Source organism: Lagopus muta, chromosome 1 (genome assembly GCF_023343835.1).
Source record: "Lagopus muta isolate bLagMut1 chromosome 1, bLagMut1 primary, whole genome shotgun sequence".
NCBI lineage: Eukaryota > Metazoa > Chordata > Aves > Galliformes > Phasianidae > Lagopus > Lagopus muta.
In genome coordinates this window covers 63418013-63434218 of record NC_064433.1, presented here as the reverse complement: position 1 = coordinate 63434218, position 16206 = coordinate 63418013, and the positions used below count along the sequence as shown (strand labels likewise).

The window sequence follows — 16206 nt, the reverse complement described above, 5'->3', positions numbered from 1 at the left end:
CCATGTAATATGAATAAACAAATACATTTAATATTGAGGAAAATTCTGAAGGAAAGTAAGATTTCACTTACTGACTCATCTGTAGTGGTATATACCACCTTTGGCAGTGAGCGTTACTAGTACCTCCAGTAGCAGTTAAAAAGTACATGAATGGAAAAAAAACAACAGACAGCAAATAACTTTCTGTCTCTATTGATGTCCATTAATTTCACAGTGTCAAGTGACTGATCACAGCTTCTGCACTCTACTGAGCAATTTAGAAATAAATCAACTAGAAAGCATTCCCATTCTGTCCTTCAGTTATTTATTTGAGCATCTGAATCATACAGTGCAATTCAGTAATCATGGAGGTACTTCTTTTCTGGAAACATTGGTCTTTGGATGCTGATTGCTCAACAATTCATTCCAGTTCATGAAGGTACGAGTAATAGGGAGTCTCCTTCGCAGATTTTTCCTCCATGTATGCTCTGACAAGGCCTGGATGTTTTCCATAATGGCAGTATGAATCTTGTTGTCTTCGGCTTTCACGAACTTCACGAAATCTGTGACAAACTGATTTCGGTCTATCACATGCAGAGACTCGCTTACAGACTTGTTGACAGTTACATGGAGGTTAGCATCTCTGAAGTAGTGTAACTGGAGAAAAAATACCCCTGTAACTCGGGTCATAACTGGAGTCAGAGCAAAAGTCCAGTCAGACTTCCAAAGGCTGTTCCAGTGTTTAGAGGGTTGGTACAGATGAGCCTCAATGCAGGCCACTAACATCTGCCTCTTCCCCAGGCTTTTTTTGAACACACAGCAGTTCCCTGAAGGAAAGTGGCAGTTCACATAGGCATTCAAACCCTTGTGGAGGGCTCCTCTCCACAGCTCCCCCTCATCTAGCATTACTCTGTGCAAATGGGTTTTGCTGGTTATCCCACTCAAATGGTCAAACTCAAAGGAGAATTTGTCTTGAGGGTAGAAGAAGCGGTTTCCTCCTATGTCATTGTACTGAGTCAGTAGCACAATGTTCCCGTTTACAAACACAGGGGTGAAGTTGTTCTTATTGTGACGGGCCCCAGCGTGGGCAGCCTCCTGCTTCACCAGCTCGTCATCTTGGACCAGATCGCAGAGATCTTGGACAACCTGCCTGAATTCCCCTGGAGGGGACTGGCGCAGCAGCCCGCAAATGAGGGACACTTTCTCTGACGCACGCAGCCCCTGCTCCACACTCATGATTGGGGCCAGGGCTAAGAGAAAGATAGAAGTTGACAGGTGAGGGCAGGAGATGCTGAGGGAACAGCCTCAGATAGTGAGGAGGGGGAGAAGTGTTGGTGCTCCAGAACTCCACAGTTTGTGACCTCACACATCTGAGCTAATGCCAGTGGGGTCTGAGTGTGGGGAAGGAGCAGAGGGTCCTGGAACCCCAGCAGAGGAGCTGGGGTGTGAGGGAAAGAAAAGGGCCCCACAGGGAGCCAGAGCATGCTGAGGTGATGGCCTGCCAAATGCTAGCAATGCCATCAAAGTGAAGAACAAGGAGCTGGCAACGCGGAGTCACCATGGAGGAGAACAGATATCCTCCTCCACCTCCCTCAGCTCTGCCTCCTCTTCTTCTCCATCCTCCTCCTCCTCTTGGTCTTCCCTGTGACACCTGCCACTGTATAACTTTTTCCTGACTTGAGCATGCATCGAGGCCTGGGCCAGGCTTGGGCCTGCATGGGACCACATGGCTGAAGTGCAAGAGGACCTGAGCCTGCAGGATGGTCTGCTCAGGGCATGCTAGCTTGGGCTGCTTAGGCCAGTAGGGTGGGCACAGTGCCTCACTGCTGCTCCTCGTGGACACTCCTTTTCCTGCTGTCCCCCATCCATCTCTATGCTTCTCCCTCCTCTTCTCAAGGCCCTTCTTCACCCTGACTACCCTTCATCTTCCTGCACACTCTCCCTGTGTCTTTGGCTCTTTTCTGTGCCCCCAGGTTTCACTGAGTGCAGAGCACAAATGTATTTCTGTTCTGAGAAAACATGCAAGCATTTTAGGTTTAAAATGTTGTCTCACCTTGTCGAAACAGTGGCAGAGGTCAGACTTTTCCTTAACTTGATCTCTTGTACGTGGTTTTTGAACATCATTCAGGATGACTTCATGGATGGGAAGATTGATTTAGATAGCACTGTTAAACTACTTGAAAAACTGCACATGCCTTTTAATCTCGCCCATGTGAAACATGTTTTCAAGGTGAGGAATATATAGATTCAGCGATCAGATACATTTAGAAGGTCAGTTACATAAGGGTATTATATAAGCTGTGCTTTTAAATCTTTTTTTTTTCTTTAAATTTAGTTTATTTTGTGAAATTAATTTCATGCTTACAGAGTGTGCACAATCAGCAAATAATTTGCCATATCCAGATCCTTTGTTTCTGTGTAAAATAGATAACTGAGTGGTTGCATGACCTCTACCATCTCTTCACCACAGCAAAATGGTGTTGAGCGATAAAAATAAACAAACATGTAGGCCCTGATTCCCAACTGTATTGTAACATGGCCTCAATGGAGAATAATGTAAATATTCTGACTTCATCCCATGGAGCTGCTTTTGTGATTGAGTTAATGAGCGCAGCCATGCCTGGCTATTGCTGTTCAGAGACATTAGAGAGATTGCTATCAACAATATGAAGGTATCTGATCTGTTCCAGCTTCAAGTCAATGTAAATCCAGCACACTTACTCAGTTTTCCACCATACCTCCCTTGTGAAGCACTTAAGAGATATGCTTTGATATCCCATACATCCATAGCACTCTCGCTCCTGGGGAAGGATGTGGCCTTGAGATACAGCAATGATCATGGGTTTTCTACTTATGCAAAATAAAACAGCTAGAAATAAGCCTCAATAATAGGGTAATTTAATTTAGGCTCTCAAATTATGATTAGGTTCATATATTCCCACTGAGAAAAAACTGTAAAATTGAGTGCCTTTGGACACATTGGGATTTCATGTTCTTCAGGTCCATCCTATTAATTAATCAAAAATTATATGGATTTTTCTTTTATCTTATTTTTTTTTTTCAAACCAAAATAGCCATTTGGTAAATCTGTTTTGCTAAGGAAATGAAACTCAGTGACTATTTATACATATGATTTCTATGTGGTAGTTTTGTAACCAGTTTCCTAATTCTGTCCAGATTTGGTATAGGAGAATTAGCTCTGGGAATTCCAAAAGTTTTAGATCTTGTCATACTGCAGGGAAGGCAGGGAGATGGAAAGCACTAGTATTTCCTCATTCTATCTAGTTTCGTAGTTCTCTCTAGCCCAGGTGAAAACAGCAGTGTGAGCGCAGTCCTTGCTAACCATGGGGTGATGCCCATGATTTTTGAATTTTTCACTGCATTGAGACAATTGCTAAACTCGAGAATTTCATGAGAACTTGAAACTATTTCTCATAATTGTCTGTTATTTTCCATTAGAAATCCACCTGATTTCTGACAGAAATCTGATATATTTGATGAACTGTGGGTGGAGAATAATTATTTGGGGAAGTGATCTGCATAGAATAAGCTTGATCTAGCTACAGATACTCAGAAGTGTATACTCTGAGTATCTGTGTATAAGTGTATAATGTATTTGACAGCCTGATCTAGTAGTTCTTAGCAGTGCTGTTAGGTATTCTTTACTTTCTGAGATATTTGGCAATTTTCAATAATTTTGGAACTCAAATTGTTCATCACTCTAACAGGGTGTAAAATGCCAAATCTGGAAGGAATTTTTTCTGCCATTATTTTCACTAACTACATATTGATAATCACATAACTATACACAACAAAAATCTATTTTGTAGGAAACATAGTTTTTAAAGAACAATTTACTTTGTTTTATATTCTCTTTTGTTTACTGTAATGCTCCTTTGGGCGATATCAGAATTATGAACATAAACATTTTAAAGGAATGATTTAATAAATAAATAAATAATAAATAAATTTTAATATACTTCTCAGAACTAAGCCCTTGTCAAGATACTTTTTTTTTCTGAAGATGTGATGTGCCTTAATGAAAATAATAATAATAATAATAAAAATCTGCCAATAAAAGTTTTATAACTATCTTTTTTTTTTTTTTTAACATTTTGATGAGATTTTCATAACTTTAATTTCAAAAATACCCCTGGGCAGTATAGTTATCTACATTTCAGAAAAGGACAACGAAATAGAAAATTTAATTTTCTGGCCAGTTTCACTTTGTGCCAGTAGCTGAGAGAAGGTCTCCTGAGTCCTCGTGGATGCTTAATTTCTAAATGAGTTGGTATTTCCTTTTTCTGATTAACAATTATGAGTAAATTTGCAGCTGCCTTAAAGATGTTAAAAAAATAGTTGAATGATTTCAACCCAAGACTTGGGATTTTTCAAGCAGTAATAAAAAGCATATGATTAGTTTCCTGAATTATTATCTTGCTGCTTAGTTTCATTAAAAGTGATTGTTAATTTTTTTTATTTTTTTTTTACAAGCTCAAAGCAAATACTTCACTACTGTTACGTAAAATTTTTGAAATTTTCTTTTTAGCTAGTATTGTGTTCTTCTTTGTTGTTGTACTTGCACTGCCATCTCTCAGTGGGAACTCTACTGCGTAGGAAAAAAACTGGCAATGTAGCATTTAGATTCTATGGTGTCTCTTCAAAACTCGTCTAATCAGTAGTAATCAGAAGCTTTCATCAAACAGTAGCCAGAGTTCCAATTAGATATATTTTATTTATGGACAATTTTGGGGAGGCTCTGCAAATCAAAGCAGGTGTCATTATTATGTGGTGAAATCCAACCTCCTTGGTAGTCACATCTGAAGGAGCCAAAAGTTACAAATTTTAGTTAGCCTACAGTGGTAAAAAAAAAAAATTTGTATATGATTTTGTGGCTATTTTTTTGAGTAAATTTCCAAAGTTTATCTTACTTTTACAATAACAAATTTAACACATGCAAGCTAAACTGATGTAAACACATTTCATATGCACAACTACATATTTTGGCAGAAATTTTTAAAGGACAACATGAAAATTTGGTTCTTATTTCATTTTTCAGATCACAACTTGATGTATGTTGTATGTAAATTTAAAATACTGTACTTACAATTTGGTTCAATTTTCTGTGAGAGGGGTATCATATTAAGAATATTTTCCTCAACATTTTCTATGCTGCATATTTATCGTAACGCATAGCATTTTAACGTAGATTTATGTTTTAATATTGCACATATTATATATGAATTACTTTTAGTTACTTACATGCCATGTCATATGATACGTTTTAATTTGTCCCAAAACACTTTTAACACAGAAAGACAAATCTAAACGTTGCAAATAAAAGACTATAATTTGATAATGTATTGTAGCCACTGCTGCCCTAAGCTTTCTCTGTTGATGTAGTTCTTTCAATATTATAATATAATATAATATTATAATATATTATAGACTGGTTTATCTGTACCTTTTTACTATTGTATATCTTTGCGTTGACTGTTTCAATTTTTGTTTTCAGAAAACAGTTGACAAGCGGAAGATACGTACTATCAACATGGAAGACTTCAGAGCAATTTATCGAGCTATTGTACACAGAAATGAATTTCATGAACTTTTCTGTGCTTACTCTCAAAACCACAAATGTCTTGCTGACACCGAGCTCACTGAATTTCTCAAAAAAGAACAATTTAAAACTGAAGATGCTGAAACAACTGCCTTAGAAGTAATTTTGAAGTATGAACCCATTGATGAAGGTATGCATAGTTGAAGTATTTGATTTCTAGCTCTTATTTTTTAGCTCTTATTATTTTTCATAGACAGTTTATACTGCTGAATACTCACCTGACTAATGCAAACTGGACATTGAAAAAAAAGTAGTGTAAGCAAGAATATTATAATTGTGTCTGTTGTATAATATCATTTGTAAGCACACATATCAAATATTTATTTATTTATTTATTTATTTACAATTCAGGTTTTTGAATATTATAAATATGATAATATTAGAAACTCTTAATAAAGCAAAGTAAATTTACTCAGCAACAGAACATGACCAGCTCAGTCATTCTTACTCCTTATTGCAACAGACTAGTCCAAAATCTAGCTGTAGATTGCTTCAAAAAAATGCATTTTTTCTTAGAGTAGGGAACCCACACTAAATTTTTTTTATACCCACTGAAATATGTGAATGAGCATTACTAGGAAGCCAGACTGACTCTTTAGTGACAATCTCTTTGCTTAATTAATTAGAGGATTACAAGTGCTGGACTATGAAGATAAAAAATACAAATAGTGTTTTGTTATCATGCTATCTGCATTTGAATGTTCTGTGGCAGAAAGTTTAACTGTAGAAGTAATCTAATACAGTGATTTCACAGAAGAAAACAAATTCTAGTAAAGTCTTTGTCTTTACTAAGTAAGGCTGAAATCTTGAACAGTTACACTCTGGTTTGCTGTCAGCTGGGTATTGTTGGTAAGAATTTCAGGGATGCATTAAAGCAGTCTTGCAAATCTGGTGAATTTAAACAATGCTGACAGACTTGGAGTCTGTCAGCAAAGCCACCTGCCCCATTCAACAGTTGGCCCACATATTCTTTTTAAAAACACGGGCAATGAAGTTGTAAAAGCACTTCATGTTCCACTGAACTTCCAAGCCAGTTTCAAATTGAGTCGTATTTTAGCTTCCCTAACACCATTTCTGCATACCCAAACTATATTTCTTTATTCCTCCCTTGCAGCTTCCAAAACTCTGAGTTTTATAGTGTTTTTTTTTTTCACTTCTAGTATTGCCCAGCAAATCCATGACACTTCTCGTGGTGCAATGGAGGGAAGCTGTCTAAGCAGCTAGAACTGATAATTCAGACTGGAATCTGATACTCAAGCTAGGTTCTTCCAGATATCAGTAATACTTTGCAGTATATTCATCCTTTCTGAATCAATAGAAATGTGAGATGAGTGATTTGTTGAATCTGTAACAAGCAGATATTTCAGCTGCTGATGGCTGCTTCAAGCTGTGCTGCTGCATTTCTGATGTTTCTCTCAACATGGCAAGAGACAAAATTTGCTAATAGGCTGAAAAAAGGAAATCAAACGTAAATACAATTTATTGGAAACTTTGTTCAGAGGAAGATGAATATTAACTGTTTAACAGTGTTTGTTTCCTTTGGTTTCCATTGTTTCGTACTGAGTAAGGAAAACTGAAAAAATAGCAATAAATTCAAGAAGGAGAAAAACTTCCTTTTGAGATAACAACTCTGGAATGTCTATGCTGATCATTCCCACTATTGTGGGAAAAACTACTTTCAACTTTCAACCACAAAGCACACTTTCAACCAGAAGCAAAAGGCATTTGGTGTTTCACTAAGTCACTCATTGTCCAGCGATAGCTACAAAATCTTCCTTATGTCATTAATTTTAGAGGCTACCTTTCAAATTAGCACAAATTTTATTAAACATATCCTACTCTTTCTGAAAATTAGTCTTTCCTAAGTAATAATGTAAGTTATTACCAGTTTAAAAGTTTGTTTTGAATGATCTGATCAGAAAGTTAATAGCTATAAAAAGAACAAGAATCTTTACTCAGTTAGTAAACACAGTTGCAAATATAATTTATTTTTTTTCTTAAATTTCTGATTTACACTAGAGATTTAAGACAAATTTTCGTTTTTCCTCATCTGTGAAAAAATTGTTTATCCTGTTATTGGAAATAATACTGCTGAGTGAAATAATAGCTGTCTTGTTCATGCTGCTTTGACTGGACAAATACTCCCACTCAAACATATTTAGTAGAAAGTTCCAGATATGATTGACATGATAGTTGATTCATACGGTGTCGTGATATATCATTTTGTGCAACTGTCATTCTGAATTTGGTGTGGCATATTCTTCATCAAGATGATCTGTTAGACTCATCTGCCAGCCTTGTCCTGTATTTTACAAAAAGAGAAAAGGGCAGATCTTGACACAAGATTGACTGGTTTGCTAATAGTAACAACCATTATCTGATAAACTTAGTACACTGGTATGTCACGATGATGATAAAAGCAGTGACTAGATATATACAACATTGATAAGTCAATTGTTAACATTTGGTCCATCGTTAACATTTGCGTCCACAGAGGGACAACTTTTCAATGTCATTGAGTGACATAACTCCAAATTAGCTGTCTGCAGATGCTGTATTTTGTTCAGAAACAGCACAGAATACACTGCTCTTCCATTTTTCTTACACAGTTTAAATTTCTAATGACAAAATTCTGCACTGACAGATTTGTGTGTGTGTAAGCTAAAGTTTGCATTTTTGACTGAAGGACTCATTTATGAAAGTGATCGTAGAAATGGTGAATATGTGAATCATCTGACAGTTACCTCTTACTAACATTGAGATGTCAGGTTTGTTGCACACAAACATTCAGGCATCTCTCCATTCTATTACTAATTTCATATAGAAGTCTTGACTCACTAAGTGATATTAAAGAAACCATGTTATGCCAACCAAATGGCCAAAGGGACTTCGTCTTTCTTTAGTACAGTTTTTTTTTTAAAATTTCTTATTTGTTTCTCAAAATTCAATATTTGCATGGATTTGATCACTGAGACATTAGTACATTTGTCAGATAAAGAATTTAAGTAATCTGGAATGTATTTATTAATTAAAAAAATTTAGGCTATAAGCTTCTTAGGTGTGTTTGTATGTGCCATCTACTCTCCATTTATATAAATACAATATTTTAGGCAGATTTGTCCAACATTTTATGAAAGCTTAATTTCAATATTTCTTTCCACAAAGAAGTTGTAAATTAAGAAAGTAGGAGGAGATGAACTCTAAAAAATATAGGCATATAATATAATATATCTTTCAAAAAATCATGCACTGGCCATAATTCCTGTGATATATCTGTATTTTTCTATATGGCAGTGCTGAAATTTACCTTAATTGGGCTGACAACAAGAGAAAAACAAATTACTTTTTACAACAGTTATCACTGGAAAAAAAGAATATTAGCAATAAATAGTGTTTCAGTCTATCTGAAAAGGGAAGGCAAGAAAAAAGCATTGAACTTTGTAAACAAGAAAAAGCTACAAGAAGACATAAATCTTCCCTTGCTTTTGCTTTTTATTTCTGCACCAAATGGATATGTGTTTACTAACTACTGCTAATGGAGAAAAAGATTGAGATTCCTCTCGGGAGATGCATAAGGCCTTGATGAAAGCATCTATTCCCTGTGGAAAGTTTATGAAGATATATTCCCATTTCTTTTAACACAGAAAAAGAAAGTGTCTGTAAATGACCAGAAAATAGTATGGCTGTGCTATTTATCAGAATTTAAAAAGCATTGTACTTGTGTTCTTAACCAGTTTTGGTATCTTCATCAGACAAAGATAAGAGTGGGTTCTAATGAAACCCAGTAGGTTTCCTTCACTGGTCAGAGAGTTATGAGCTAACTAATAGTATGAACTAACAGTAGGAATAACAACAATTTAAGCCTTCTTCTATCTTGGACTTTAAAAACTGTGACCTTTTTTACTAAACAAGAGGTCTTCTCTGAAAAATTATTTTAGCAGATGATATGCTGCTCATGATCACGTGATGATCACGTCGCTTCATTACTGCTTACCAATTTCGATTGACAAAGTTGCAATGAATTTTGATGGCTCTCCAGAAACAAGACTTTAGTTGTATGCAAGTCAAAGATAGCAGCTATAGATCCTGAGAAAAGAGCTGTAAATGAATGTAATGCAAGGTCTTGTAATAAGCTATAAAAAAATAAGCTATATAAAAATACATATTTTTTTTCCAATGATGAGAGAAATGAAATGAACTCTGAATCCAAGGAACTTATATGCTGGCTATCAAAGTAATACATATTTGCCTTACAAAGTAATGTTTCTAATTTAAAGGGACTATATTAATGAGTGCATTTATGTGAACACATGTTCTCTTCAAGAAAAAAACTACTACCATCTTCTATTTATTTATGGCAAGAGAAACCCAAAATAATATAGAAAATAGTGAAGAAACTTGAAAACCCAGTGTTATTGTTAGCATAAAGTACTGTCTGATTACCTATTGATTAAGAATCACTACCCAACTATGGTGACAAAAAAAAGGTTATTTTGCAGTCAGAACTGTGAAAAATCCCTGACTAATTCAAACTAGGATGTGTTTTGAATCAAAACTGACATCTGAGACTATATCATTTGCAAAAGAGTTACATTTGAAGCATGACATTAGAGCAACAGTTGGCAGCGTAATGGATCTGTTTGTCATTAATTCAGTTAAATAACAAAATAAATGGGATGACTATCACTGGTATGAAGGCAATTAGCATGATTTGTTATAGATGCAGTAATATAATAAGCGTGATTTCAAATTCATCTTTGTGGGCAGTAATTTATATTGTTAAGATGATGTTTTTCATTTCAAATACTTCCAAACAAAACATCATTTTGTCATTAGCTATTTTCAATTTTCCACCATTTAAGATGCTTGATGTTAAGAATCATGGTTTCTGCAAGATTATGAATGACATTTTAAAGAAAAATTCCATTACTTTCTACTGAGAAAAAATCTATTAGTGCACTGACTAGCATGTTACTTTCCAAAACTAAACAATAAGAAATATTTTATATTTACTTAGAACTATTGCAAACTTTTTTTCTAAAATCCACAGAAGTACAAAAACATAAGAACACACTAATTTACTCTCATAATTTAGAACCACATCAACACCAGAACTGTACAACTCTGACATTTGTGTTCATATTGCTTTTTGTGAATTTTAAAATTGCAGAGAAGTGTTGGGCTGTAAAACATTTAGCAGTGTTCTGAATTATCTACTAAAAACTATGAAAAATACACAGATCTACTATCTGCTCTATCTACTATCAAACTATCAGCTTAGCTTCACACCAGATTTTTCACCTTTCTTTTTTTCTTTTTTGAACAGTTAGGAAAAGAAGACAATTGTCGTTTGAAGGGTTTATAAGGTACATGAGTTCAGAAGATTGTATTATATTCAAAAAAGAGCACCGGACCGTCTACCAAGATATGAACCACCCATTATGTGACTATTTTATTTCATCTTCTCACAATACCTACTTGGTATCTGACCAGCTAGTAGGACCCAGCGATTTAAATGGATATATCAGGTATTCAGATGGAGGGTTTTTTTTGTTTGTTTTTAACCAATATTGTAAACATTCTCTGGCTTTCCAGAAGTAATTCACAGGTAATGTTTCTGTCAATAGCCATTGTGGATGAAAGTGGAAAACAATAGTCTTATTTTATGTGTAATCTTTTCAATATGTTTACCAAACCACTTGATCATAGACTGGAAATAATCCATTGTTTCTCTTAAGCACGTAACATCCTTTTCATAGCAAAATAAATCTATAGCATGCAGCACAGTATATGACTTAATCAGTTTTTATTCTCAACATACCATGAAAAAATTACAAATAAACATAAAATTTCTGGGCCAACTCAGTTCTGATCAATATACAAGATGTAAGTGCACACTATGTAGCTGTCTGTTATTCGTGATTAATGTGTGTTGCAATGCAGTCAATTTGGAAATAGCAACGAGATGGGACAAAGGTCTTATGCTGGCATTATAGTAGCCAAGAGAGAGAAGAAACTGTTCAGTTGTGCAGCATATGACTCCAAGAGCAAAAGGAAACAAGTATACCTTATGGCCAAGATGCATTTGGCAGAAATAAGAAGTAGGAGAAAAAGGCGTGTAGAAGAAGTAGGAGAAAAAGGAGAAGTAGGAGAAAAATATTGGTCATGATTTTGGCTGAGATAATTAAAAGTCCTATGAAATTTTTTGTTTGGTTTCTCTCTAGATATTCTCTAATGGCTTGCAATCATCACATTTATTTCTAGCAGAATTTAAAATTATATAAGGTAAAAACTGTGTCTCTTAAAATAATTGCAAACATGATATTAAACCTTTTCACTTCCTGTTTTTGAATGGTATTAAAAATATTAGAAAATATCTGTCTAGATACATCTTTAAGATATGGTTAAAATAAAAAAAAAAACTGGTAAAATAATGTTCATAGAATCCTAGAATCACAGAATCATAGAATGGCCTGATTGAAAGGGAACACAATAATCATTTCAACCTCCCTGCTATTTACAGGGTCACCAACCACCAGACCAGGCTGCCCAGAGCCACATCCAGCCTGGCCTTGAATGCCTCCAGGGGTGAGGTATCCATAACCTCTCTGAACCTGTTCCACTGTGTCACTACCCTCTGAGTGAAAAACTTCCTCCTAATATCTAACCTAAACCTCCCCTGTCTCATTTTAAGACCATTTCCCCTTGTCCTATCACTATCCATTCATGTCAATAGCTGTTTCCCCTCCTGTTGGTATGCTCCCTTCAAGTACTGGAAGGCCACAATGAGGTCTCTCCGGAGTCTTCTCCAAGCTAAATAAGCCCAGTTCCCTTAACCTTTCTTCATTGAAGAGGTGCTCCAGCCCTCTGATCATCTTAGTGGCCCTTCTCTGGACCCTCTCCAAGAATTCTGCATCTTTCTTATGCTGAAGGTCCCAGGCCTGGACGCAGTACTGCAGAAGGGGCCTCACAAGACCTGAGTAGAGGGGGACAATCACCTCCTTCTCCCTGATGGCTGCCCCTTTTTTTAATGCAGCCCAGGATATAGTTGGCCTTCTGGGCTGCAAGCGCACACTGCTCAGTGTGTTTAATCCATCAAACCAGTGTGTTTAAACCACCAAAACATCCATCAGTTCTTTAATCCATCAAACAGTCCATCTTTCAAATCTCTACCTCTCCAATTTAGAGAGAAGGATGTGGTGAGGGACCACGTCAAAAGCTTTGCAGTCCAGCTCCTCATCCACCAGGACCCCCAAGTCCTTCTCAGCAGGACTGCTCTTAAGGAAGCCTTCTCACAGTCTGTATAAATACCTGGGATTGCCCCAGCCCAGTATAACACCCTGCACTTGGTCTTGTTAAACCTTGTTACGTTCACTTGGCCCCACTTCTCCAGACTGTCTAGCTCCCTCTGGATTGCTTCCCTTCCCTCCAGTGTATCAATTGCACTGCACAGCTTGTTGTCATCTGCAAACTTGCAGATTGTGCACTCAATTCCATCGTCTATGTCATTGATAAAAATGTCAAAGAGCACTGGTCCCAAGACTGACTTTGGGGGACATCACTTGTGACCAGCTTCCACCCTGATACGGAACCATTATTCACAGCCCTTTGGCTGCAACCAGCCAACCAGTTCTTTAATCCATCAAACAGTCCATCTTTCAAATCTCTACCTCTCCAACTTAGAGAGAAGGATGTGGTGAGGAACCAAGTCAAAGGCTTTGCAGAAGTCCAGGTAGATGACATCTGTCCTTCCCCTGTTCACCAATGCTGTCACTCCATCATAGAAGGCCACTAGATCAGGCAAGATCTGCCCTTGGTGAAGCCATGCTGGCTGTCTCAGATAACCTTTTCGTCTAGTGTGTGCCTTAACATGGTAACTAGGAGGATGTCCTCCATGATTTTTCCAGGCACAGAGGTTCAAGAAATGCTTACAAAGGCTGACCCGAACGTAATGTCTTTTTTTTTTTTTATGTTGGCCCACAATGTCAGAGATAGATGTTGATGGTGTGGCAGTAGAGGTTGAATCTTCCCACCAGTATTCTGTTACAATTTGTTGTCATGTGACAGATGCAGCAGAAGGGCAGTCTGACAAAATGGTGCCTGACGTGGAAGAGCATATGAAGCAAGGATGTATCATTCAATTCCTCCATGCAGAAAAAATAACACCTGACATTAATAGATGCTTGCTGAACGATTATGGAGATCAAAAAGTGGATGTGAGCACAGTGAAGAGGTGTGTGATGCTTGCTTTTTAGCAGTGGCAGCAGTGACATGAAAGATAAGCCATGTTCTGGATGGCCATGCACATCTGCCACATCACAAAATGAAGAGCACCTCAATCAGCTCATTTGCACGAATCTTCTGATTATGACCGGGGAACTGTGTATGAAGCTGAGTATTGGCTTCAAGGTGTAGGAAATGATGGTGGCAATGTTGGAATATCGCTGTTTGTGCCAGATGGTTCCCATGAATGCTCACACAGGAACGAAAAGAAGACTGTATGCAAGTTTGTCAGGACCTATTGAAGCAAGACAAGGCATTACTAATGATGAGAGGTGTCAGCGCTGTGAGCCAGAGTCAAAACAGCGGTCTGTGAAGTGGAGTGTGATTTCTCAATTGAAAAAAATGTCAAAGACAGTCCTCAGTGGCTAAAGTGGTATACACTGATTTTTGGGATAGGAAAGGAGTGATTTTTCGGGAATTCCTGGAATCTGGAGTAACCATCAGCTCTGACCACCACACAAGAATGTTGACAGAGATGATGGCCTGGACTTCTAGAGTCAGGCTAGAGAAGAAATCAATCTTTCTCTTGCAAGATGATAATGGTAGGCTCCACATATCAGTTGGAAGATCATTGAATGTGTTGTCAATCTTAGTTGGTCTGTCCTACTACACCCACCATACAGCCTGGATTTGCACCTTCTGACTTTCATCTTTTTGAACCAATGAAAGACTGATTATGTGGGCAACATTTTGCTAGCAACAGCTTTGAAAAATCTGCTGGTGCAGATTTTTACAAGTGTGGCATGCAGGCTCTTGTTCATCAGTGGCAAAAATGCACAGCAAATGATGGTGTCTATGCTGAAAAAATCATGTTGAACAGTTGAGAATTTGCTTTATCAGATAGTGTGTTTGTATTCTTTGTCATAACTTCCACAGAAATAAATAGGAGGCTTACTTTTGGAGCTACCTACATAGTAGCAAGGCAAATGTTAGATACCTAAGTGATTTAAGGGGAACAATTAACCTACTATAAATTGAAGCAGTAAATTTAAGGCTTCTGGGAAACTTTAGCCCTACCTCTTAGAAATTAAGTCCGAGGTAAAACAGCTAAAGAAAATAACAAAGAAGCAGAACCTGATTCTTTAGGTGTGATGGTGATATACTAATCCTTTTAAGTATGACAACTCTCAAACTTTCAGACATATCATGAAATAGTAATAGCAAAAAAAAAAGCCCTTTCAAGTATTTATTATTCCATTCTAAGCATACATTTACCAACATTCCAAAGTTTTTACTTTAAAATGTTGACTCTCTTTTTCAGTCTCTTAATGAAGGATATTCATATAATCTATCTTCCTCCTTAGTACACTAATAAATTTTATTACCTAATATGCCTAAGATGAACAGCAGAAAATAGAGCTTGGTCTCATATCTTTATAACTTCCTAGGATTTATCAGTTATGATTATAGACTAGTATTTTTGTATTTTATGTGCTTGTAGGCAGAAATATAGTGACATAAAAAGAAATGAGGTGTTTTCCTTTTAACTGTGAATTATTTCCTTTGTTCTTTCCAAGTGCTCTGTTAAAAGGATGTCGTTGTCTGGAAATTGACTGCTGGGATGGCTCAAACAATGATCCTGTTGTGTATCATGGTCACACCCTCACAAGCAAACTTTCATTTTATTCTGTAATTCACGCAGTAGACAAGTATGCTTTTGCGGTATGTATATATATGTCAGTTAAAATGCTACAGTGTTTTAATAAAGCCTGCAAAAATCTTGAGATTCTCAGAGGTAAAAAATAACCACAAAACTGAGATAGTCTTTATAGAATGAACATTACTAAAATGAATTACAGGAAAAATGTACAATCTGTTTATTAATTTTGCAGTTTCTTAGATGGAATTCTTACCTAAGGTCATTTAGTCAAGCACTGAAAATGAACTGAAAAACTATTTCAGAGTCTGTCTAATGTTATACTTTCCGCCTTTATATTTTGCTATGAATTTACTTCACTTATTCTTCTGTTGCTAACACTGTCTGATATCCTAAGTTCGATTTCACAAAATAGAGAAAATATTAGACTAGAAGTTAGTTTGATGTTTATTCTGTTTTCATTTCCACCTTTTTTTTTAAAAAAAAAAATAATTCAAGATGTGATACAGGTCTTCTTGTCAGATGATTCATTAAGGCAATGTCCCTTCTGTCTATCTTTGGCAAAAGAGCAAAAGCTGGAGATTTTTTGTTACTCAGTCTCTTTGCAGATTTCTGACAAAACTTCTACTGAACTGATGTCCTGCAAGGCTGTTAATGTAATTTGCATAATATATGTACATATATACATTCACACATTTATGTGGATTTTTATACACACACATATATA

General features: G+C 36.4%; 2 protein-coding genes across 2 annotated transcripts in view; one reads left to right on the top strand and one right to left on the bottom strand.

The window, feature by feature from the left end:
• Positions 1-342: 342 nt before the first annotated feature.
• Positions 343-1215, bottom strand: CAPZA3 (capping actin protein of muscle Z-line subunit alpha 3). Its single transcript, XM_048933918.1, has one exon. It carries the CDS (start codon positions 1213-1215, stop codon positions 343-345), a length of 873 nt encoding a protein of 290 aa, XP_048789875.1.
• A 323-nt stretch (positions 1216-1538) lies between these two features.
• The window catches only part of PLCZ1 (phospholipase C zeta 1), a 46300-nt gene continuing 31632 nt past the window's right edge, over positions 1539-16206 (top strand). The window contains exons 1-5 of the mRNA XM_048958755.1: positions 1539-1552; positions 2086-2209; positions 5495-5729; positions 10926-11127; positions 15400-15544. Coding sequence (XP_048814712.1) covers positions 1539-1552; positions 2086-2209; positions 5495-5729; positions 10926-11127; positions 15400-15544 — 720 coding nt within the window. The remainder of the gene's footprint in view (positions 1553-2085; positions 2210-5494; positions 5730-10925; positions 11128-15399; positions 15545-16206) is intronic.